Source organism: Lynx canadensis, chromosome A1, assembly GCF_007474595.2.
Source record: "Lynx canadensis isolate LIC74 chromosome A1, mLynCan4.pri.v2, whole genome shotgun sequence".
Taxonomy (NCBI): domain Eukaryota; kingdom Metazoa; phylum Chordata; class Mammalia; order Carnivora; family Felidae; genus Lynx; species Lynx canadensis.
In genome coordinates, this window is record NC_044303.2 from 214,013,012 (window position 1) to 214,038,574 (window position 25,563).

At 38.2% G+C, this 25,563-nt stretch overlaps 1 protein-coding gene and 1 pseudogene across 2 annotated transcripts in view; one reads left to right on the forward strand and one right to left on the reverse strand.

The window, feature by feature from the left end:
* The window catches only part of ZFR (zinc finger RNA binding protein), an 84,328-nt gene extending 61,232 nt beyond the window's left edge, over positions 1 to 23,096 (forward strand). For both annotated transcript variants that reach the window (XM_030331794.2, XM_030331786.1), the window contains 3 exons: positions 15,148 to 15,259; positions 15,368 to 15,465; positions 21,579 to 23,096. In XM_030331794.2, the coding sequence (XP_030187654.1) occupies positions 15,148 to 15,259; positions 15,368 to 15,465; positions 21,579 to 21,758 (390 nt within the window). In that variant the 3' untranslated portion in view covers positions 21,759 to 23,096. The remainder of the gene's footprint in view (positions 1 to 15,147; positions 15,260 to 15,367; positions 15,466 to 21,578) is intronic.
* LOC115514165 lies at positions 90 to 9,169 on the reverse strand (annotated as a pseudogene).
* Positions 23,097 to 25,563: the final 2,467 nt, after the last annotated feature.

The window sequence follows — 25,563 nt, forward strand, 5'->3', positions numbered from 1 at the left end:
CTATTTCCCAGTGTCTTTCAAGAAATGGGGTAGCATTTTCTCAATTTTTTCTGTTGATTAATTAGTCTAATTTTTCTCTCTCCTGAGCTTCATTTTGGCAACTTCCATTTTCCTAGAAAAATTGACCAATTCAGCTAGATATTCAGATTTTTACATGATAGAATTTTGCTGTCTCAGGGTTTAAGTACTTGCAGCATCTTTATTATTTTGTTTCTTTGTAATTCTCCTTTTGATTGATCACACTAGCCAACAATTGTAGTTAGCATATAAGAGCAAAATGAATGAGTGTTTCAGTATTTATATGTGGTCAGAATTCACAAAATTCTTAATATATTTTAATATAAAATTGTATTAAGCATTACCTAACTTCATATTTTTTTAATGTTTATTATTGTTGAGAGAAGAGAGAGCAGGGGAGGGGTAGAGAGAGAGGGAAACACAGAATCCGAAGCAGGCTCCAGGCTGTGAGCTGTCAGCACAGAGCACGGTGGGGGGCTTGAACTCACAAACCCTGAGATCATGACCTGAGCAGAAGTGGGAAGCTTAACTGACTGAGCCACCTAGGCGCCCCCAAAATGGTTACTTATTTAGTTTGAGACAGAGAGAGAGCAGGGGAGGGGCAAAGAGAAAGGGAAACACAGAATCCGAAGCAGGCTCTAGGCTCTGAGCTGTCAGTGCAGAGCCCAGTGCAAGGCTCGAACTTATGAACTACGAGATTATGGCCTAAATTGATGTCGAAATCCCAACCAAGTGAGCCACCCAGGTGCCCCTCAGGTTTTTAGTGTATAAAAATATATGCCCTATACATTATCATTTTGCTTTCTGCTTCCTTTAACTTCAGTCCTCTCCACCCAGGTGCCCTTGAGGCTATTTCACCTGATGGCTGATCTTTTGAAATCGTGTACATATAACAAAAATACACCAATTTTTTGATTATTTATAACACACCAGAATGTCAGTATTTTGACATTTAAAAATGTCTTATTTAGGCAGTGGTTTACTTTTCATATTATTTTTTCCTGTCCCCAAAGAATCAGCTCCTTGGGTTTATTTGCCAGATCTACCATTTTCCTATTTATTTCTAATTTCATCTCTTTATATTTTTTTGGGTGGGGGGTTATTTTATTGTTCTTTTACAAACTTTTTGAGATGGGTACTTGTTTCATTCACTCTCTTTAATTCTAATTCCAGTATAGTTAACATACAGTGTAATATTAGTTTCAGGTGTACAATGGAGTGATTTAACAATTCTATACATCACCCAGTGCTCATCAAGACAGGTACACTCCTTAATCCCTATCACCTATTTCACCCATTCCCCCCACTCTCATTCACTCTTTAATTATGTAGAGGTTTTAACACAGATTTTGGCTATATATGTAATATTTTCTTTTTATTTTCTATGTAATCTGAAATTTGTCTTCACATGGTCTTTAAGCAAAGAGTAGTTTTGAGGGAATTTTTGAATTCATTGTGATTGAAGGAGGGTTGCTTTTATTTCTGTAAATAAGCTCTAGTTTTTATAGCATTGTAATCTGATAAAGGTATTCTATTTACAGTTTTTAGAATTTAAAGTTTTGCTTTGCAGTCTGATATATACCATTTTTATAATCTATATGGGCACGTTAAAGAGGTGTTCTCAGTAAGATATTGGGGCACCTGGGTGGCTCAGCCAGTTAAGGGGACAACTCTTGATTTCGGCTCAGGTCATGATCTTACAGTTCATGAGATTGAGCCCTGCGCCCAGCTCTGTGCTGACAGCATTGAGCCTGCTTGGAATTCTCTTTTCTCTGCCTCTCCCCCTGTTCTCCTCTCTCTCTATCCCTCCCTCTCAAAATAAATCAATATTTTTTAAAAAGTTACAGCGGGGCGCCTGGGTGGCTCAGTCGGTTAAGCGGCCGACTTCGGCTCAGGTCATGATCTCATGGTCCGTGAGTTCGAGCCCCACGTCGGGCTCTGTGCTGACAGCTCAGAGCCTGGAGCCTGTTTCAGATTCTGTGTCTCCGTCTCTCTGGCCCTCCCCTGTTCATGCTCTGTCTCTCTCTGTCTCAAAAAAATAAATAAACGTTAAAAAAAAAAAAATTAAAAAAAAAAGTTACAGCAAACAACATTTACTCCTTAGTTCAGTTTAATCATCTTTCTATATTTTTCCTTACATATATTTTGTCTACTTTGTTTATCCATGGATTGATGAAAGAATTAAAATCCGCTATTTCTATTGTGTTTCTGTTTCCTATAGTTTGTGCTTTACTGTTTTGTTGCAGTAATAATTTTGGACATAAACACTTAATATAGTTTTGTCATTGTGAATATGAACCCTTTCCCATTATAAAGGGCCCCCCGTTTTAACACTTTCTGCCGAGAGTTAATAAGCCTTGTTCATTGATTAATATTGAAACTCTAGTTTTCTTTTCGTTAGCATGTCTAGTAGGAGTGTATTTCGTGTTTCCTTTGTTTTCTTCTGTGCTTTACCATAATTCTTATTCTTTTCTTGTCCTTTTTATGTGTGAATTTTTTTCTTTTTGACTATTAATTGTTGCCCTTCTATTTTATATACTATTCTTATTTATCTATCTCTTTTAACAGTTTTAGATAATATCTGCCAACCTCTCACCTATAAAAGCTGAGAAAATGATCATTTATACATCCTCCCCTTACCCCTTCCTTCTTGGGTTTGTTATTTCTTTTGTTCATTCCATTTATTTCTTTAATGTATTTACACCTGTTTCTTGATTAACTTATCTTAATATATACTGATTCCATTTAGAAAACAGGTCAATTTACACAGTTACGCGTTTTAAATTTTAAAAGTGTAAAAATAACTACATTTACCTTCTGTAGCCATATTCTGTATGATTGTTTAATGTTCTTTATTTTAATGGTTCAATGCCAACCACTAGGTCTTTTTACTGGGGCTTTGCCTTTTCATTTCCTGATTGACTGCATTTTATCATCAAATAGTTTTTATCAAAAGATGTGTAAGTTTTTAAAAATTTCTCACATTTGAGAATCTCTGCCAGTCGCCATTACTTTAATGAGAAATTCATTGTTAGGTCACAGTTTTCCCTCTCTCCATTTTTAGTTTTGCTCCACTATTTTCCAGCATTGTGTATTGGTAAATCTAAATTCAGCCTAATTTTTTTGCCCTGACGTTTTTTTACAGGCTATTGAAAGAATTGTTTCTTTATTCTTCCATATCATTACCTTAACCAAATTATGTCTTGGAATCTATTGTTTAATATCAGCATTTTTTTTTTTAATCTTTATGTCCTTTTGTCCTGGAGATTTGGTTTTTCTTTCAGTTAGGGGAGAAATAATCTTCCATTATGTCTAATTTTTTTTTTTTTTAATTTTTTTAAAGTTTATTTCTTTTAAGAGGGAGCAGGCCAGGAAGAGAAGCAGGCTCCTTGCTGTCAGCACAGAGCCTGACCAGGACTCAAACTCTCGAACCCTGAGATTGTGACCTGAGCTGAAATGATGAGTCAGACACTTAACTAACTGAGCCATTCCAGGCTCCCCTCTGATTAATAGGATTCTCTATTTTAGGGAAACCAGGTTTCCTTACGTTGGATTGCCTTTGTCTTGCATATCTTTTATCTTCGTAATTATCTTAAGTCTTGTTCTCTTTCCTCTTGTTATCCCTATGATTGTCTCTTCGGCAGTACCTTGGTTTTCAGTTATGTTGTATTTTTCTTTACTATTTATAATTCATTTATTCTGTAATAATGTTATTTTATGTTTCAGTGTGCTTTATTAGCTCTAATCTTGCTTTTCATCTCAACTTTTAGTTCTTAATTTTATTGGCCTTTTGCTGATCAGGTTCTCTCTTACAACTCAGAATGTTAGCAGAGAGATTCTTTCAGAACAGGTTTGTTGTTGTTGTTGTTAAGTTTATTTATTTTTGAGAGAAAGAGCAGGCAGGGGCAGAGAGAGAAAAGGAGACAGAGAATCCCAAGCAGGCCCCACACTGTCAGCACAGAGTTGATGCAGGACTCAAACCCACATAGTGTGAGATCGGACGCTGAACTGACTGAGCCAACCAGGCGCTTCCACAGCAGGTTTTTAAATTTTTTTTTTTAATAGACATTAATTTTTTAGAGTAGTTTTTGGATCTTCTGCTCTCACATGTTCACTCCCTCCCTGTCAATATTCCTCACCAGAGGGGTACATTAGTTACAAGCAGTGAACCTGTATCGACACATCAACATCACTCAGTTCTGAGAATAGATTTTTCATCTCTGTTTTTCATGGTACATTCCACCCAAATATAGAGATGTCATGTCTAGTTTGTTTTTGTTTTTTCTTCTCCTTAGTTGTCAGTTCGATTACAAAATTGTTTTTGTGCTGAGACATCCAAACAAGAATTGTCTTTGAATCTGTCTGTGCCTTTTAAAATCCGTTTCTTTTTCTTCTCCTGTGAGCTCTGCTTTGAGGATTGTTTATTGGAAAGATATATGGATTTGCTGTATCCAGCCTTATTCCAGACATAGGCTGTGCTCTCTACTATATCTTGGTTGAATGTGCTGTGCTATTGTGTGAGGTAGATTCCATTGACACATTTCAGGCTTTAGTGTTCAAACCCAGGGTGGACACCTAGAGCTTTTTCGCCTATGCAGAATCTGTTCTCTTCCCCACCCCTACCCCCACCCCCGCTCCAAGCCTATTTACCTTCTCCTTGTAGAAACTACTTCCATTTCCCTGAACCAACAGAGTATTTGGGTATGTGATGCCACTTTGGGACACTTGAGAGTTTACAGCCATCCTTGGTAATATTTCCTACCCTTTTTTCCTACCCTTACTCCTTTGAAAGATGTTTTTTTTTCTTTTTTATCTACATGTTAGCCAAATGTCTATTTAGAGATAATTAGATGTGGATAATTAGGATTCTTCTTGTTCTTTCCTTCCTCCTTTCTGCAAGAGTCTTCAGGATGGTGAATTCTACTCTTTTCCTTTCTCTGTTAAGATGGAAGGGGAGGTAGAAGGAAAAGGGTTTTTTACATTTAGGAAAATTTCTTCTGGAATTACCTTCAATATGACTTGTTATATCTTTCCAACCTCTCTGGGTTGGAAAGTTATTGCTAAAATTTTTTGGAGTTTTCTCACTCAACTGCCACCCCCACCCCCATCTTCTGTCTAGAGAACCAAGTTGGGAGCTACATGGAGAGTTGCCCAAGGCCTGCAATTTCTTGGAAAGTTCTTTCACTGACCTTTTCCTCTGTTTTTGGTTGAAGCTGTTACATTTTTGCTTGGGTGGTATGTGTTGTAACATATTTCTTAATCATGTTTTGGGCCAGAGATGGTGAAGTTTGGGTTTGTGCTGTCACCTTAAGCAAAGAGTAACTTTTCTTGATTTCATAAAAGAAATTTGAAATTTTTTGTGAACTTTATTATCTTTAGTTTTATTTAGCATTCAGATTATTTGAGTAAATCTTTAAGTAACAGTGCCTGCTTTTAGGCTTTCATTTACCACTACAGTGAGTACTAAAATGGTACTTTGCCTTCAGAGTAGTTCTTTTGTCCTAAACCCATGGTGATGAAGTAAAGAAAAGACAGAGCTGTTGTCAGGTTGGCCTGGCATCAGTGTTGCTTTGTGGTATCTCAACCTCTTTTAGAATGGTATACCTCTATAATGGTATACTATGGTATAATTTACAAAGGACATATTATTTTTTTAATGTTTATTATATATTATATTTATGAACAGTATGTATGAAGTTAAGGAATATTTTATAAAAAGAATAACCTGTCACAACATAGATGAACCTCCAAAATACTGTGTTAAGTGAAGGAAGCCTTAGGCACAAAAGGTCACATTATGTGATTACATTTGTGTGAAATATCCAGAATAAACAAATACATACAGACAGAATGCAAATTGATGGGCTTCCAGAGACATGGGGGGAAAGAGGAAATGGGAGAAACTACTTAATGGATAAGAAGTTTTACTCTGAAATTATGGCAATGTTTTGAATTAGAGGTGTTAGTTGCACAACATAGTGAATTATTCACTTTAAAGTACTTGATTTTATATTATGTGACTTTTACCTTACTTTTTAAAAACTTGTGTGTATTTATTTTTGAGAGCAAGTGGGTGAGGGGCAGAGAGGGAGAGAGAGAATCCCAAGCAGGCCTTGTGCTGTTGGCACAGAGCCTAACACGAGGCTCAAACTCATGAACCATGAGATTGACTGGAACCAAGATCAAGAGTTAGACGCTTAACTGACAGAACCACCCAGGCGCCCTGAATTTTACCTCACTTCTTTTTTTTATTTAAAAAAAAATTTTTTTTTAAAACGTTTATTCATTTTTGAGAAACAGAGCACATAAACGGGGGTGGGGCAGAGAGAGGAAGACACAGAATATGAAGCGGGTTCCAGGCTCTGAGCTGTCAGCACAGAGCCTGACGAGGGGCTCAAACTCACAAACCATGAGATCATGACCCAAGGCAAAGTCTGATGCTTAACCGACTGAGCTACCCAGGTGCCCCTACCTCACTTTTTAAAAGAATGATCTGCCAAATGTTAAAGGACAGTTCTCAAAGAGGCTGAGGGAACTGCCATAATTCTTCTGCTTTGTGCTCAAATAGCTGTTGAAATATGTGATTATTTCTTTCTACATATTTTGTTGTGTTTTTTCCCAAGAATATAAGTAATTTAGATTTTAGTGGTGGTGGCTTATAGTAAGAGAGTTCCTATCACTTTTTTCTTTTTAAGTAATCTTTACACCCGACATGGGGTTTGATCAAGCTCGCCATCCTAAAATCAAGAGTCACATCCTCTACTGACTGAGCCAGCCAGGTGCCCCCTGCCTGTAACTTTTAGAACCAGTGAAGAGTTTTTAAATGATAGGACACTGACATTCAGGGCGAAGAAATAACATTGTCTTAGCTTGTAAAAGAATCAGCAAATTACACTTGAAGGGTATTGTCTCATTCACTTTAGTTTAAAAATAATAATGTAGCACTTAGCTACCCCCCAACAAAAACCATCTACTTAAACCATCTACACATGTACCCCCTAATCACCAAAAGCTGTAAAAAAATTATTCTCACAAGACATGACAATTTTTACCAAGAATTGTTGAGTCTGAAATGAGGTGTTACTGCATAAATGTAATACAAAAATACAATATCCTGCAAATGGACATGGGAATGAAAGTCTGTCATGCATGTATCAATATTAACCTGTGTCAACTAGAATATAGAAATGGATTTTGTGTATACAGTTGCTTGTTGTAAATGATATTCATAAAGTCCTATTTTATTATTACTAACATCTTCATCTGTCAAATGGGAATAATAGTCCTATCTGCCCCTAAAAGGTGATTGTGGGAATTTACATTGGTTAATGTACATAAGAGCTTAGAATAGTGCTTAGTTTATAATAAGCACTCAATAAGCATTAGTTTTAATAAAGAGGATAACTACTATTATTTCTGTTATATAACCAGACTTCCTAGTGTTAGATTGTGCTTACATTAAATATAATAGCCCTATTGTAAATCTTTGAGCGTGTCAGTTGTATGCTAAAAAAGGGTTTACCCGTTTACTTTGCCACCAAATGAAAGTATCTGTGTTCTCACAGTCTCAGAAGATGTTTTTTTAAGTCAGTGGGACACTTGGCTGGCTCAGTCAGTGGAATGTGCGACTCTTGATCTTAGAGTTGTGAGTTTGGACCCCACATTGGGTGTAGAGACTACGTAAAATCTTTTAGGGAGGCCTAGGTGGCTCAGTTGGTTGGGTATCTGACTATTGATCTCAAGTCTTGATCCCAGGGTTCTGAGTTCAAGCCCCATATTGGGCTCCACACTAGGTATGAAGCCTGCTTACTTAATTAAATCTTTAAAAAGAAAAGAAAGAAACTAATATCCAAGGAAACTAGTTAACTGGTCTGGATCACCCATTGATAAAGGATATACATTGCAATATAGTTGTGGTTTTTAAAAACAAAAACATTTTAAATCAGACCTGGGTTCAAATCTCAACCTAATTTTTACAGTTTAGCTGCATAACCTTGGACAAGTTATTTAACGTCTTTAAGATTTTCCCCCCCAGTCTTTAAAATTCAGGTATAGTAGCATCTAGTTATGAGGATTAAATTAAATTATGCATTTAAAGTGCTTATTAGCACGTGGGACACCTGTGTGGTTCAGTCGGTTAAGCATCCAACTTCCGCTCCGGTCATGATCTCACCTTTGGTAGGTTCAAGTTCCGCATCTGGCTCTGTGCTAACAGCTCAGAGCCTAGAGCCTGCTTCACATTCTGTGTCTCCCTCTCCCCCTCCCCTACTTGCGTGCACGCGCGCTCTCTCTCTCTCGCTCTCGCTCTCTCTCACAAAAATAAATATGGGCGTATGGTGGCTCAGTTGGTTAAGTGACCGACTTCGTCTCAGGTCATGATCTCACAGTTTGTGGGTTCAAGCCCCATGTGGGGCTCTGTGCTGAACACTTGACCGGAGCCTGGAGCGTGCTTCAGATTCTGTGTCTCCTTCTCTCTCTGCCCCTCCCCCGCTTGTGCTCTGTCTCACCCTCTCAAAAATAAACAAACTTAAAAAAATTCTTTTTAAATAAACATTTAGAAAAATAAAAATAAAGTGCTTAGCATAAAAAATAAAGTGCTTAGCATGGTGCTTGCCACATTGTAAGCCTAATTAGTACAACTAGAGATGAGAAGGAAAAATAGGCTTCATAAGTGGTTTGGGTTATGGGGCAAATAATTTTTTTTTTTTTTAAACAATATACCAAAGAAACATGCAATACTGCCAGCATTGGATGAAATCCTGGGCCACAAGTCTGCACACTTTTTGGCAGCTCCTCCTGTGATAGCAGAACCTATCATTTCACCTTTATTGTTTACTGTGACCCTTCTGTTATCTTCAAAATAGAAAAACACACCATCTTTTCTCTGGTATGACCTTCATTGACAAATTACCACTGCTGGTTGTACCTTCTTTCTGAACTCTGGTTTGCCTTTCTTTACTGTGGCCATCACCATGTCACCCACAACAGCAGTGAAAAGTCTGTTCAGTCGTTGCTTGATCTCCTTCACAGAGATGATACACAGTTTTTTGGTTCCTGTGTTGTCAGCACAGTTGATCATGGCTCCTACTAGAAGACCTAGGGAAATCCAGAATTTCACACTGAAGGACCCACCACATCCTCACTTCAACATCTTGAATGCCAGAAAGGAACCCATGAGTGTATGTGTGTAAAAGTTTGTTTATTTATTTTGAGAGAGGGAGAGAACAAGCAAGCAGGGGAGAGGCAGAGAGAGGGAATCCCATGTAGGCTTTGCGCTATCAGCACAGAGCCTGATGCGGGGCTTGAACTCATGAGTCATGAGATCATGGTCTGACTTGAAACCAAGAGTCAGACACTTAACTGACTAAGCCGCCCAGGAGCCCCTCCCCCCACAAGTGGCTTTTAAAGCAAATATTAAAATTGTAGATCTCAAATCATTTAATATGGAGAGCTTTTCTCTCTCCATAGCTTCAGCTACCAAGATTCTTTATAATCTAAATATTATTTCTCTTGATTCTGTTCATCTTTAATGTTTACTTTTTACTTTCAAATGCATACATTTCAGAGTTTATAAGCCACGTGCATACTATTTTTGTTGCTTTCCCAACTATAGACATTTGCTTAGAAAATAACCATGTTCTGAAGAAAATTAATATTTTTATTTATTTTTTATTTTTTTTATTTTTTTAACGTTTTTATTTTATTTTTGAGACAGAGACAGCATGAACAGGGGAGGGTCAGCGAGAGGGAGACACAGAATCTGAAACAGGCTCCAGGCTCTGAGCTGTCAGCACAGAGCCCGACGCGGGGCTCGAACTCACAGACCGCGAGATCATGACCTGAGCCGAAGTTTGCCGCTTAACCGACTGAGCCACCCAGGCGCCCCGAAAATTAATATTTTTAAATTGCTTGCTTCATAGCAAATGATCTCAGAAGGCAGATCGTTGACCTAGTTTTATTGTGGGTATTTATATATTGACTTTGGTTTTCCACAAGTAATTTATTTCCTTCTTGGTTTTTAATTAGTCTATACCTTTATTTGCAAGTATAAATCATAAATCCTCACTTTTCAAGGTTAATAAGTAGATTTTGATAAAACTTTGAATTACTTGAAACACACCCTGTGTCTTGACATACCAAGACTACAGCTGATTATTTAATACTTTTTTTCTCTGAACATTTTCTAAAAGTACTTATTAAAAGTGTGAGGTACAGTTGACCCTTGAACAACGTAGGGGTTAGGGGCACCAATCCCCACACAGTTAAAAATTCGTGTACAACTTTTGACTGCCCAAAAACTTAACTACTCTAATAGCCTGCTCTTCATAGGAAGCTTCACAAATAACACAGTCCATTAACACATTTTGTATGTTGTATATATTACATCCTTTGTTCTTATAGTAATGCCTAATTTTTCTTAAATTCTTTTGATATATCAAGGCTACATTCATCTTGTTGTTGTCGTTAATGTTGATGTTATTTATTTTGAGAGAGCGAGCAGGGAAGGGACAGAGAATCCCAGGCAGGCTCCCCACCCAGCATGGAACCCAACACAGGGCTCAATCCCATGACCATGAGATCATGACCCAAGCCGATAACAAGAGTCAGACGCTCAACTGACGGAGCCACTGAGGTGCCCCTCATCTGTCTTTTCAAATTATCACAAATGTCCAAAATATTGTCCTACTTATTTATTAAAGATTTCTATTTTTAAGTGATCTCCACACCTAATGTAGGACTCAAACTCACAACCCTGAGATCAAGAGCATGCTTTACTGCCTGAGCCAGCCTGGTACCCGTCTAATATATTTATTTTCACAAAATCCATGTATTGGTGAACCCACACTAGTCAAACACATGTTATTCAAGGGTCACCTATATTTGTGAAAGTTGCATATTTTGTAACTCAGTGTTGTATTTTGAGCACAGCATCAGGAATTTTGATAATTACCACCTTTAATTTCTCTTATGACCAGGACTGTTCTCACATTATTTTCAAAAGCATTTTGTTTCCTAAACATTTATTGAGTAATTTCTACATGTTGGCTACTTATGCTAGGCACAGGAGTTCAAAATGTCATTGATTTTGATTTGTCAATGATTTCACAGTCTGTTGAACATCTTAAAATAGTACTTGATTTGTCTAAAAAAGGAGAGCCATTTATTACACATTCATAGAGTTGTCTGAGTAACTGAAGCTGATTCCTTAGAATTCTCAAAAATTTTTTAGGTTTATTTTTATTTATTTTGAGAGAGAATAGAGAGCAAGTGGGGGAGGGACAGAGAGAGGGAGAGAAAGAATCCCAAGCAGGCTCCTTGCTCTCAGCTCAGAGCTCAATGTGGGGCTTGAACTCCCAAACCGTGAGATCGTGACCTGAGCTGAAGTCAGACTCTTAACTGACTGAGCCATGCCACCCAGGCACCCCTAAAATTCTAAAAATTTCTAAATGGCAATCTTTAAACAAAATGCTTGAACATCTTCCTGCATTCTTCTGAGTAAACTGAACCATCTTAATTTTTTTCATTGTGATTTGCATTTATCATATGAACATTCATTATTTTCATTTTTGTTAATCAGTGTCTCATGCTGCCGGCTATTATTTTTGTACCTGTTAACTGTGTACTGTCTCTTTAAATTTCCAACTCTCTTATAATTTATTCCTAATTTGTTTGGGGTTACTTCTCCACATGTCCAGACTTTTTAGTTATTGCTATTTAAAGATCTGACTAATGCAGGGGCACCTGGGTAGCTCAGTTGGTTGGGCATCTGACTTCAGCTTAGGTCATGATGTTGCAGTCTGAGTTCAAGCCCCACGTCGGGCTCTGCGCTGACAGCTCAGAGGCTGGAGCCTGCTTCAGATTCTGTCTCCATCTCTCTCTGCCCCTCCCCTGCTCTCACTGTGTCTCTGTCTCTCAAAAATAAAATTAAAACATTTAAAAATTTTTTTTTTAAATCTGACTAATGCAGCGCCTGGGTGGCTCAGTCAGTTAAGCCTCCGACTCTGCTCAGCTCCTGATCTCACTGTTCACGAGTTCTTGGGCTCTGTGCTGATAGCTCAGACCCTGGAGCCTGCTTCACATTCTGTGTCTCCCTCTCTCTCTCTCTCTCTCTCTCTCTCTCTCTGCCCTTCCCCTCTTTGCACTCTGTCTCTCTCAAAAATAAATAAAAACATTATTAAAAAAAAAAAAAAAACAATCTGACTAATGGCCTTAGGGTGAATAGGTTGATATGGTAAATCTCAGATTATATAACTTCATAAGCATTTTAGGTACACAAAAATAGATTCTGACTAAGGTATTTTCAGCTTCATTATTTTTGTTTTGTTTTGATTTTTTCTTTTTTTATTAATTTTTTTTTTAATTTACATCCAAATTAGCATATAGTGCAACAGTGATTTCAGGAGTAGATTCCTTAGTGCCCCTTGCCCATTTTGCCCATCCCCCCTCCCACAACCCCTCCAGCAACCCTCTGTATGTTCTCCATATTTAAGAGTCTCTTCTGGGGGCGCCTGGGTGGCGCAGTCGGTTGAGCGTCCGACTTCAGCCAGGTCATGATCTCGCGGTCCGTGAGTTCGAGCCCCACGTCGGGCTCTGGGCTGATGGCTCAGAGCCTGGAGCCTGTTTCCGATTCTGTGTCTCCCTCTCTCTCTGCCCCTCCCCCGTTCATGCTCTGTCTCTCTCTGTCCCAAAAATAAATAAACGTTGAAAAAAAATTAAAAAAAAAAAAAGTCTCTTCTGTTATGTTCCCCTCCCTGTTTTTATATTTTTGCTTCCCTTCCCTTATGTTCATATGTTTTGTATCTTAAAGTCCTCATATGAGTGAAGTCATATGATATTTGTCCTTCTCTGACTGACAAATTTTGCTTAGCATAATACCCTCTAGTTCCATCTATGTAGTTGCAAATGGCAAGACTTTATTCTTTTTGATTGCCGAGTAATACTTCATTGTGTGTATGTGTGTGTGTGTGTGTGTGTGTGTGTGTATATATATATATATATATATATACATACCACATCTTCTTTATCCATTCATCCATCGATGGACAGTTGGGCTCTTTCCATACTTTGGCTATTGTTGATAGTGCTGCTATAAACATTGGGGTGCACGTGTCCCTTTGAAACAGCACACCTGTATCCCTTTGATACATACCTGGTAGTGCAATTGCTGGGTCATAGGGTAGTTCTGTTTTCAGTTTTTTGAGGAACCTCCATACTGTTTTCCAGAGTGGCTGCACCAGCTTGCATTGCCACCAACAATGCAAAAGAGATCCTCTTTACTCGCATCCTAGCCAACATCAGTTGTTGCCTGAGTTGTTAATGTTAGCCATTCTGACAGGTGTGAGGTGGTAGCTCATTGTGGTTTTGATTTGTATTTCCCTGATGCTGAGTGATGTTGAGCATTTTTTCATGTGTCAGTTGGCCATCCAGATGTCTTCTTTGGAGAAGTGTCTATTCATGTCTTTTGCCCATTTCTTCACTGGATTATTTGTTTTCTGGGTGTTGAGTTTGAAAAGTTCTTTATAGATTTTGGATACTAATCTTTTATCTGATATGTCATTTGCAGATATCCTCTCCCACTCCATTGGTTGCCTTTTAGTTTTGCTGTTTGTTTCCTTCGCTGTGCAGAAGCTTTTTATTTTGATGAGGTCCCAGTAATTCATTCATTATCATTTTTTTAATGTTTATTTGTTTTGAGAGAGAGCAAGTGGGAGAGGGGTGGAGAGAGAGAATCTCAAGCAGGCTCCATGCTGTCAGCACAGAGTCCAGCGCAGGCTTGATCTCAGGAAGCTTGAGATCATGCCCTGAGCCAAAATCAAGAGCCAGATGTTCAACCAACTGAGCCACCCAGGTGCCCCAGCTTCGTTATCATTTTAAGGATTTTATTGTAGTTTCAATCTGTTTAGTTTCTTTGAATATTGTATTGGTGGTCATACTTTTTAAATTTCAGTAAAAACTATCACAAAATGCAAAAGGCCATATTTTATGTTTGTTCCATTTGTGTGAAATGTCCAGAAAGACAAATCTGTAGAAATAAAAAGTGGTTTACTGGTTGCCAGGGGTTGGAGGAAAGGGAAAATGGATAATGATAGCTGGTGGATATGGAGGTTTTTTGCGGGGGTTGGGTGGAGGTGATGCAGTATTCTGGAATTAGATAGTGATTATGGTTGAACAACTTTGTAAGTATACTGAAAACCACTGAATTATAGTCTTTAAAAGAATGGATCTTTGTGAATTATATCTCAAGTTTTAAAATCTAAATTAAAGCAAAGTTTCTAATAGACCATTCAAACCATATTCTGAAGTGGTTTCTTTCTAAATCTATACTTTTACTTTTGTCTTTTATTCATTGGTTTAGATTTTGAGTCTCTCAGATGTAATTTATTTATAGTGAAGGCATAATTTGTATTTTCCTTAGGGATAATGTAAGTGCAGTTATGCATTAAATGAAAATTTAGATAATCTACATTGTTTTTAAAGAAAAAACAAGTCTTCTTTACTTGAGATATCGATCTACTCTAACTGTAGGTATTAAGGAACAAACATGTGAGCCCTAAATATCTAAAGAATTTTAAGGACTGTCATTTTAATAGGAAAGACCAGCAATACTTAAAACTAAAAACAAACCAAACTCTATTAATTTATTTTGCATTTTTCTTCATTAAGCATAAATTATAATATCTTTTTAAAGTGTAGGGGCACCTGGGTGGCTCAGTCGGTTAAGCGGCTGACTTCGGCTCAGGTCATGATCTCGCGGTCTGTGAGTTCGAGCCCTGCGTCGGGCTCTGTGCTGACAGCTCAGAGCCTGGAGCCTGTTTCAGATTCAGTGTCTCCCTCTCTCTGACCCTCCCCTGTTCATGCTCTGTTTCTCCCTGTCTCAAAAATAAAAAAAAATAAATAAAGTGTAAATTATATATTGCCTCATGAGTTTTGTTTCATTACTTGTTTTACTTCATTTTGATTGTTTTTATATTTAATTTTCTGGTTTTGTGATTTGTTCTATGTAACGTTTTCAGTATTTAAAACTTTTAACAGCAACTTAATAAGTAATTTTTCATTCTGATGTTTGAAAATGAGTAATTCCTTTGGTCTGTAAGTTATTAAACACAGTTTTTATTTTTTTATTTTTAGGCTATGGAGTTACTAGTCGAGAAGGCGATCAGTAGTGCTTCTAGTCCTCAGAGCCCTGGAGATGCACTGAGAAGAGTTTTTGAGTGCATTTCTTCAGGGATTATTCTTAAAGGTAAGTTTTGGCTCATTTTTAATGTTTGTGCATTTGATAGTTGAATAATAACTCTTTCTTTTACAAATGGATAATGCTAATGCCTTTTTTTCTCTATGGTGATTGTAGGTAGTCCTGGACTTCTGGATCCTTGTGAGAAGGATCCATTTGATACCTTGGCAACAATGACTGACCAACAGCGTGAAGACATCACTTCCAGTGCACAGGTACCAGTGTATTCCTAATCCCAAAGTTTTGTTGGGTCACTGCCCTTAAGGTTTTTTGTGGTGTGTGTGTGTGTGTGTTTTAATGTTCATTTTATTTTTATTTTTGAGAGAGAAGGAGGGACAGAGAGGGAAAATCCCAAGCAGGCTTTGCACTGTTACTGCTGAGCCCTATGCGGAGCTTGAACTAACTAACCATAAGATCATGACCTGAGCCAAAACCAGAGTCAGATGTTTAACTGACCGAGCCACCCAGTTGCCCCAAAGTTTTGTCTTTTTTGTAATTGTCCTTTAGAAATCATTGTATAGTATTTTTTTTTTCTTTTCAAGTTTTTAAATTCTAATTAGTTGGGGCGTCTGGGTGGCTCAGTCATTTTAGTACCCAGCTCTTCATTTCAGCTCAGGTCATGATCCCAGAGTCATGGTATTGAGCCCCATGGCAGTATTAATGCTGAGTGTAGAGTCTGCTTAAGAGTCTCTCTCTCTCTCTCTCTCTCTCTCTCTCTCTCTCTGCCTCTCTCTGCCCCCGTCCCCTGCTCGCTCACTCTCTCTCTCTCTCTCTCTCTCAAATTTAAAAAATAAGTAAATAAACACACACAGATAAATTCTAGTTAGTTACCATACAGTAAAATATTGGTTTCAGGAATAGAATTCAGTGATTCATTACTGACATACGACACCCAGTGCTCATCATAAGTGCCTTCCTAATACCCATCACCATCTACCACCCACCTTCCTCCATCAACGTTCAGTTTGTTATCTATCTTTGTCTTTTTATGTTTCGTTTCCCTCTCTCTTTTTTTTTCCTCCCATATGTTCATCTTCTTCGTTTCTTAAATTCCACATATAAATGAAATCATATGGTATTTATCTTTCTCTGACTGACTCTAGCTCCATCCACGTTGCAAATGGCAAGGTTTCGTTCTTTTTTTTATACTTTAGAACTTTTTCCTTAATGTTTATTTTTGAGAGAGAGAGAGAGAGAGAAAGAGAAAGCTCACACACAGGAGCAGGGGAGGGGCAGAGAGAGAGAGAGAGCGAGCGCGCGCGCCAGGATCCGAAGCAGGCTCCACACATCCAGTTGAGGTTCGAACTCAGCAACCGTGAGATGACCTGAGCTGAAACAAGTGTCGGATGCTTAACTGACTGAGCCACCCAGGGTCCCCAAAGATTTCATTCTCTTTGATTGCTGTGTGTGTGTGTGTGTGTGTGTAGTGTTTATGTATACATAATGTGCATGTGTGGGTATTTATCAGTCAGTGGACATTTGAGCTTTCTCTATAGTTTGGCTTTTGGTTAATAATGATGCTGTAAACATCAGGGTGCCTGTACCCCTTCGAATTGTTTTTTGGTTGTTGTATCCTTTCTGTAAATACTTAGTAGTACAATGGCTGAGTTGTAAGGTAGTTCTATTTTTAAGTTTTGGGGAACCTCTATAGTTTTTCCGAGTGGCTGCACAAGTTTGTATTCCCACCAACAGTGTAAGAGGGTTCCCCTTTCTCCACATCCTCACCAACACCTGTTGTTTCTTGTGTTGTAAATTTTAGCCATTCTGACAGGTGTGAGGTGCTATCTTATTGTGGTTTTGATTTGTATTTCCCTGATGATGAGTGATGTTGAGTATCTTTTCATGTGTCAGTTAGTCAATAGGATGTCTTCTTTGGGATGTATGGTATTTTTTTGTGCTTCTTTAGTAAGCCCTTGGAGGAGATATAATTTAAACTAGATTTTGCTAATATAATCTTAACTGCATTATTTTAACTATAATTTATATGTCTAAGTAAGTATATTATATAAATATAAAAATACCTCTGTATTTTCAGTGTCTTATTAAATCTGAATATTAGGTTATATATCATGATCAGTTTAGGAACTGTTTATGTCTTCTGGTTTTAAGAAGTGATGTGCTGTGTGGTTTTTGGTAGTTATTCCTATAATTTAGCCTCCCCTGCCACTGGAAAGGCTGTCTAATGTAGTTGATTAAAAATGTAGTCTCTGGAGTCAAGACTCTCTAGGTATGAATATAAGCTCTTCCATCTTATCTATAAAACAAAGACCAAAGCAGTATCTGTCTCAAGCAGGATTTGGGGGAGGATTAAATGAGTTAATGTGTATACTATTAACTGTATCTGATATATGGAAGGATCATAATAAATGTTAGCTATTATCAGTTAACAGTTTTATTAGAAGAATTATGGAAAGGAAAAACTGTGTGAACCTAATGGAAAAAAAAAAGTCTAAAACTCCTATAACTTTCCTTTTTTTTATTCCAAAATTGTACTAAGGGGAGAAAAGGCAACTAGCTATGAACAGAAATACTTCACTCTAAGATACTAAGTTGTTGGGCTTAAGTTCTTGATTTGTTGTCTCTTCTGGCAAGGGTAATTTAGAATTTGAAAGATGTTAAGATTAAATTGTGTCAAAAGTATATTAAGGGGTAATTGGTAGTAATAGAACCTTATGATTATCTTACAGACTTTATACAATTACTAATTCGTGTGTATTAGACAAGTTTTTATTTCTCTGGGTTTAATTTTTTTAGGATGAAGATGGTTACGCTAAGTGGCTTTCTTTCTTCCTTGGTACTTAAAGAAGGAATTACTTACAAATTCTAAGGGAAATGAAATTTACAGTTGGGAACAGGGCATTCGAAAACGAATAGAATTCACTTTTGAAAGGCACTTTTTTTGTTTAAACGTGACTTCGAAGAAAGTGGTCTGACTTTAGGAGGTAGTGACAGATGTCCTTGTTAATAGTGAAGGAGTTAATTGCATTATTCCATTTCTGTAACATTCATAAAATAACATAAATACAGAGATGGAGAACAGAGTAGTGTTTCCTAGGAGTTTGGGATGGGGGTAGGGATTGTTACAAGAAAGGGAGTCTTACAGTGATGGCACAGTTTAATATCTTTTTTTTTTAATGTTTGTTTATTTTTGAGAGACAGAGCATGAGTGGGGAAGGAGCAGAGAGAGAGGGAGACACAGAATCTGATGCAGGCTCCAGGCTCTGAGATGTCGGCACAGAGCCCGACACAGGGCTCGAACTCACGAACCGCGAGATCATGACCTGAGCCAGAACCAAGAGTCCGACACTTAACTGACTGAGCCACCCAGGCGCCCCTGAAGTTTATTTTTTTTTATTTTTTTTATTTTTATTTATTTTTCGGACAGAGAGAGACAGAGCATGAACAGGGGAGGGGCAGAGAGAGAGGGAGACACAGAATCGGAAACAGGCTCCAGGCTCTGAGCCATCAGCCCAGAGCCCGACGCGGGGCTCGAACTCACGGACCGCGAGATGGTGACCTGGCTGAAGTCGGACGCTTAACCGACTGTGCCACCCAGGCGCCCCTGAAGTTTTTTTTTTTTTCTTTTTTTTTTTTTTTTCAACGTTTATTTTTTATTTTTGGGACAGAGAGAGACAGAGCATGAACGGGGGAGGGGCAGAGAGAGAGGGAGACACAGAATCGGAAACAGGCTCCAGGCTCTGAGCCATCAGCCCAGAGCCCGACGCGGGGCTCGAACTCAGACCGTGAGATCGTGACCTGGCTGAAGTCGGACGCTTAACCGACTGCGCCACCCAGGCGCCCCTGAAGTTTATTTTTTGAAAGAGAGTGTGCACAGTTGTGCACGTGAGCAGGGGAGGGACAGAGTGATTGAGGGAGAGAGAGAATCCCAAGCAGGCTCCACACTGACAGCACAGAGCCTGATGCAGGGCTCAAACTCAAAAACCACGACTGGAGCCAAAACCAAGAGTCAGACTCTTAATCGACTGAGCCACCTGGGCGCCCTATGGTAGAAATGTATTAATATTCATTATTGTATACCAGGTATCTTTGGATATTTTCTGTTAATACAGAAAAAAATTACTCTGTTTATCTTTCATAAGTCTCTCTCAGAGAATTTGTATTCTGTTATGGTAAATATTCCTAGTTCTGGCTTCAGAAAGTTGCCTTATAGCTTAAAGGAGATAGAGAAGCACCCACTACTGGTGAAAATCCAGAATTACAAACTAAATAGAATACCTTATCAAGTCCTTATGAACACAGATGATTTGGGGACTTTTAGGATTTCAAAAGCCAATATAATGTGGCACAAAGTTCTAAGGAACTGAAATTGTATAATTGGGGAAAGTTTTAGAATAGTAAATTCTCACACAGATGACTATAACCAACAACTGTATCTCAGCTGAAGAAAATCAACAGGTATTAAAAATATTCTCAATAGCAGCCATTTGGAAAACAGACTCCGAGGTATATTCCCAAGACAACTGAAAACATGTCCACACAAAAACTTGTACGGGAATGTTCGTAGCAGCATTATGCATAATTGCTAAAAAGTGGAGACATCCCAAATGCCCATCAACTGGTAAATGAATAAACAAATACAGTATATATTCTGTACAGCGGAATATTATTTAGTCATTTAAAGGAATGAAGTACTGATACATGCTATAACATGGATTAACCTTAAAAACCTTATTAAGTGAAAGAAGTCAGACACAAAGCTATATAATGTAGGAGTCCATTTATATGAAATGTCCACAGTCTGCAAATCTTGTAGACATAGAAAAGCGGATTAGTGGTTGTCACTACTTAAGGGTGAAGGGGTTGAGGAATGACTGCCATTGAGTCATAGTTTTGCAGGGGGGGTGGGGGGGAGTTGTGTGTGAAAATGTTCTGAAATCAGTGGTTATGGTTGAACAACTTTGTTAAGTATACTAAAAAACACTGTACATTTTAGAAGGGTGATTCTTAGGATATGTTAATTATGTCTCAAAAAAATAGTCTGGGGTGCCTGGGTGACTCCGTCAGTTAAGCTTCCCACTCTTGGTTTCAGCTCAGCTCGTGATCTCATGGTAGTGAGTTTAAGGTCCGAGTCGTCAAGTTCTGCACTGACAGCGCAGAATCTGCTTGAGATTCTCTGTCTCCCTCTCTCTCTGCCCCTTCCCTGTTCATGTGTGTTCGTTCTCTCTCTCTCTCTCTTTCTCTCTCTCTCTCTTTGTCTCTCTCAAAAATAAATAAATAAATGTAAAATTAAAAAAATAGTCTAAAGACGCCTGGGTGGCTTACCGTCAGTTAAGTGTCTGACTTCAGGTCATGATCTCATAGTTTATGAGTTTGAGCCCTGCATCAAACTCTCTGCTGTCAGCACAGAGCCATCTTCAGATCCTCTGTCTCCCTCCTTCTCTCCCTCCCCAACCTCAAAAATAAGTAAACATTTTAAAGAAGTAGTCTAAACAGTTACATTGAAGGTTATAACCATATAGTAAAATTTGCCATATAATCAGATGATTACATCTTCTTGAATTAGTTTATTCCCAGAAATTTGAGGAATAGATTATGTTTTGTGAAATCTTGTGACATTGATGCCTAACATATGTATGCTGTGCGTACATAACCATGTAATGAAATTTTTATTTTTAGTTCATGAAGTAACAAGTTAAAGAAATGGCCTTTTTGTAAACCTGAGGAAGTGTGTATATGTATATATGTGCAGCCTATACACATGGTCATCCACAGAAAAAATGGGAAAATACATGACTATAAACCAAACAGGGATTTACTGCATGAGTGAGAGACACTTTGTTTTGCTGTATATTGTTTCAAGGCTTTAAAAAATTTTTTAATGTTTGTTTATTTTTGAGAGAGAGAGAGAGAGAGAGAGACAGACAGGGTACAATCAGGGGAGAGGCAGAGAGGGAGAGAGACACAGAATCTGAAGCAGGTTCCAGGCCACGAGGTGTCAGCCCAGAGCCTGACATGGTGTTTGAACTCATAAACCCTGACGTCATGAACTAAGCTGAAGTTAGGTGCTCACCTGACTGAGCCACCCAGGTGCCCCTCAAGATTTTTTCAAATGAACATAATACTGAATTTTTTTTAAGATTTATTTTTTAATTTAGGTTTTAAAAAGCAAAATAGCATGTATACAGAAAAGTCTGAACATATAAAACAAGAACAGTATTTCACAGTATTTCAGTTGTGAAACTAATATTATTGAAGTTATTTCACCAAATATGCTTTTTTATATTGTTACATGGAGACCTAAACCTAGTTAAGAATGAATATTTTTGTCTTTAAAATTAACTCTGAATTTTGGCTCTTTTTGTTGCAGTTTGCATTGAGACTCCTTGCATTCCGCCAGATACACAAAGTTCTAGGCATGGATCCATTACCCCAAATGAGCCAACGTTTTAACATCCACAACAACAGGAAACGAAGAAGGGATAGCGATGGAGTCGATGGATTTGAAGCTGAGGGGAAAAAAGACAAAAAGGATTATGATAACTTTTAAAAAGTTTCTGTAAATCTGCAGTGTTAAAAACAACAGGTGCCCATTTGTTGGTTGTTTTTCATTCATAATAATGTCTACTTTGAAAAGTTTATCAAGAATTTAAAGAATTTCATGGAAGAACCAAGTTTTTCTATGACATTAATATCTTAATGTACAGTGTTAGGTATTATATTGAATGGAAAGACACCCAAAAAAAAAATTGTGCTCCAACTAGGGGAAAAACAGTGGTTCAGATTTTTTCCCCATTATTTTGGTTTTATTTACTGGTTGCCCTAGCTCCCCCTATTTTTGTGTCTTTTATTAACTAGTCTTATTAAATCTTTACTGTATTTAATGCAGTATTTGTGCTTCAGTTGCTTTGTGTATTTTGATATTTTTATTTAGTTTTGTTTGCTCTTTGACACTAGATGTTCCTTTGTGTTATAGATGATATCCTTTGCCCTTCTTAATATTTTACAGCAGTACGTTTTTTTGTAACGTGGAACTGCAGAATTTTTTCTTTTTGTTTTATTCTGTATGTGACGGATTTCAACACAAAAAGTTATCCTGCCATTTAAGTGCTCAGAACTGAATGTTTCTGCAGATCTTGTGGCATTTGTCCCTAGTGTGATATATAAAGGTGTAATTAAGACAGATTTCTGTTAATCTAATCAAGTTTGCTGTTAGTTGTGCATTAGCAGTATAAAAGCTAATATATACTATATGGTCTTGCAACAGTTTTAAAGCCTCTGCATAATTGATAATAAAAATGCATGACATTTTTGTTTTTAATAGACTTTTAAAATTATAATTTTAGGTTTGACACGTAGATCTTTGTACAGTTGACTTTTTGACATAGCAAGGCCAAAAATAACTTTCTGAATATTTTTTTCTTCTGCATAAGTGGAAAGGGCATTTTTCATATATAAGTGGGCTAACCAATATTTTCAAAAGAACTTTATCATTGTGCAACTAACAACAGTAACTAGCCCTTAATTATGATGACAGTTCCTTATTGGTGTGTGTGAGATTACTCTAGCAAACTATTACAGTGTAACACAGTTGAATGATTCCTCCCCCTGCCCATCACCCACATAATTTACAGTTCTCTTAACAGTGAGGTTGATAAAGTATTACTGATAAAAAATTAAGGTTATCTAAGGAGAAAAACCAGAAAATTATTTGGTGTGGCCATCTTACATGCTTATGTGTCCTACAAAAAGCTAAATATTCTAGCAGTGGTGTAATGAGAAGTTACATCTTACTGTTGATGTATGTATGCTCTGGTACACAGATGTCATTTTGTTGTCACAGCACTACAGTGAAATACACAAATAAAAACTTAAATTCATATAATGACTTAAATGTATTATATGTTAGAATTGACTCATAAACTACTTTTGCTTTGAAATGACTTATGCTTCAGTAAAACCATATTCAAGTTTTTTGGGTACTTACATCTTGTTATGCTACCTGAGCACATAATTTCAGAAGAATTTATAATTCAGTAGTCTATTGGCTTAACTTCTTAATTTGGTCAGAATCTTTCCCTGGACCCTTAGAGAACCAGGAAACTGTAGGAGACGACTACCAGAGAACTAGAACAAGAAACTTGGGCTTTTTTACCAATTTTGTCACATATACTATGTAACATTGGCAAGCCTTTTTTTTTTTTTTTCTTAATGTTTCTGGGTCTCCTTTTACTCTTTTGAATAATTAGTTGCCCAGTAAAATTTTGGAATTTTGTTTTTCACAGTTCTCTTGAGAGAGAAGGCAAGAACTGACATTTTGTCACGCACTAATGACACAACATACCATGCTTGGTCATTTCCCGTTTTAACCTATCATAACGATAAGAATAAGTGACAGTGCTGTATTTCTTATTTTTCAGATGAGAACACTGAAGCCCAGAGTGGCTAACTAACAAAAGATCACAGATCCACTTATGTGACAGGATTGAAATTGAGTCAGGTTTCAGTAGGAGCTATAGTTAGCGCAGTTTAAATTTTTTATGAAAATAAATGTTCCAGTACTACTTATTTTTTTGCATGATGTAATGGTTTCATAGTTGTGGCTAGACCCACATTAACCATCTTGTGTGAAATAACTTGGATTTGTTAATATCTTCTGCTTTGACAATTTTTTTTTTAATTTTTTTTTTTAATTTTTTTTTTTTCAACGTTTTATTTATTTTTGGGACAGAGAGAGACAGAGCATGAACGGGGGAGGGGCAGAGAGAGAGGGAGACACAGAATCGGAAACAGGCTCCAGGCTCTGAGCCATCAGCCCAGAGCCCGACGCGGGGCTCGAACCCATGGACCGCAAGATCGTGACCTGACTGAAGTCGGACGCTTAACCGACTGCGCCACCCAGGCGCCCCTGCTTTGACAATTTTTTAAAGAAAACTATAAACTTTAGTTAAAAGAGGCATTGGTTATCACCCTGATAATACATTCTGGAATCAGTTGTTTTGGTAACTAATTATTAGTTATTCTCTGCATCTCAGGCTGGCTTTCCCTGTTACTTTGTTACAGTAATTTAATGATGACCATAATAAAACAAATTGATTCCTCTCACCTACCTCCATTTAAATGATACACTCCAAATTAGAATTTTCTTTTTCTTCACCACTACTATTTCTTCTGTTTCTTTGGATAATTAGAATTGAAATTGCAGAACTGCATGAACAGCATAGCAAAAGATCTCTAGTTTTTATTGTTTTTTTCAATGTTTATTCATTTTTTGAGAGAAAGAGAGCGATTGGGGGAGGGACCAGGAGAGAGGAAAACACAGAATCTGAAGCAAGCTCCAGGCTCCAAGCTGTCAGCACAGAGCCTGATGCAGGGCTCAAACTCCTGAATGGTGAGATCATGACCTGAGCCAAAGTCAGATGCTCAACCGACTGAGACACCCAGGCACCCCCAGATCTCTGGTAAGTCAAGACTATTTTAAGTAATTTTTTCCTGCTTGTTAACAAAAACATGAATAAAGATTTTTCCCAATAAAGGGCAAATTTTATAGTGTCCTAGAAAGATAACGTTCATAGCATTGGTCTCAAATTTGACTATTCCATGAGAGTTGTCTGGAGAACATTCTAAAAAGATTGAGGAGGGCCAGAATAAGCCTAATTAGGAATGTGCTCTTCTCTCTCCTCTCCCTTCTCTTCTCTCTCCTCTCCTCTCTCCTTCTCTCCTCTCTTTTCTCTCCTCTCCTCTCTCCTCTCCTCTCTCCCTCTCCCTCTCCCTCTCCCTCTCCCTCCTCTCTCCCTCTCCTCTCTCCCTCTCCCTCTCCTCTCTCCCTCTCCCTCTCCTCTCTCCCTCTCCCTCTCCCTCCCTCTCCTCTCTCCCTCTCCTCTCTCCCTCTCCTCTCTCCCTCTCCTCTCTCCCTCTCCTCTCTCCCTCTCCTCTCTCCCTCTCCTCTCTCCCTCTCCTCTCTCCCTCTCCTCTCTCCCTCTCCTCTCTCCCTCTCCTCTCTCCCTCTCCTCTCTCCCTCTCCCTCTCCTCTCTCCCTCTCCCTCTCCCTCTCCTCTCTCCCTCTCCCTCCTCTCTCCCTCCCTCTCTCCCTCCCTCCCTCTCTCCCTCCCTCTCTCCCTCTCTCCCTCTCCTCTCCCTCTCCCTCTCTCCCTCTCCCTCTCCCTCTCCCTCTCCCTCTCTCCCTCTCCCTCTCCCTCTCCCTCTCTCTCCCTCTCTCCCTCTCTCCCTCTCTCCCTCTCTCCCTCTCTCTCTCCCTCTCCCTCTCTCCCTCTCTCTCTCCCTCTCCCTCTCCCCTCTCCCCTCTCCCCTGTCTCCGAGAGAGAATTCCACACAGGCTCAATGTTTTCTTGCTC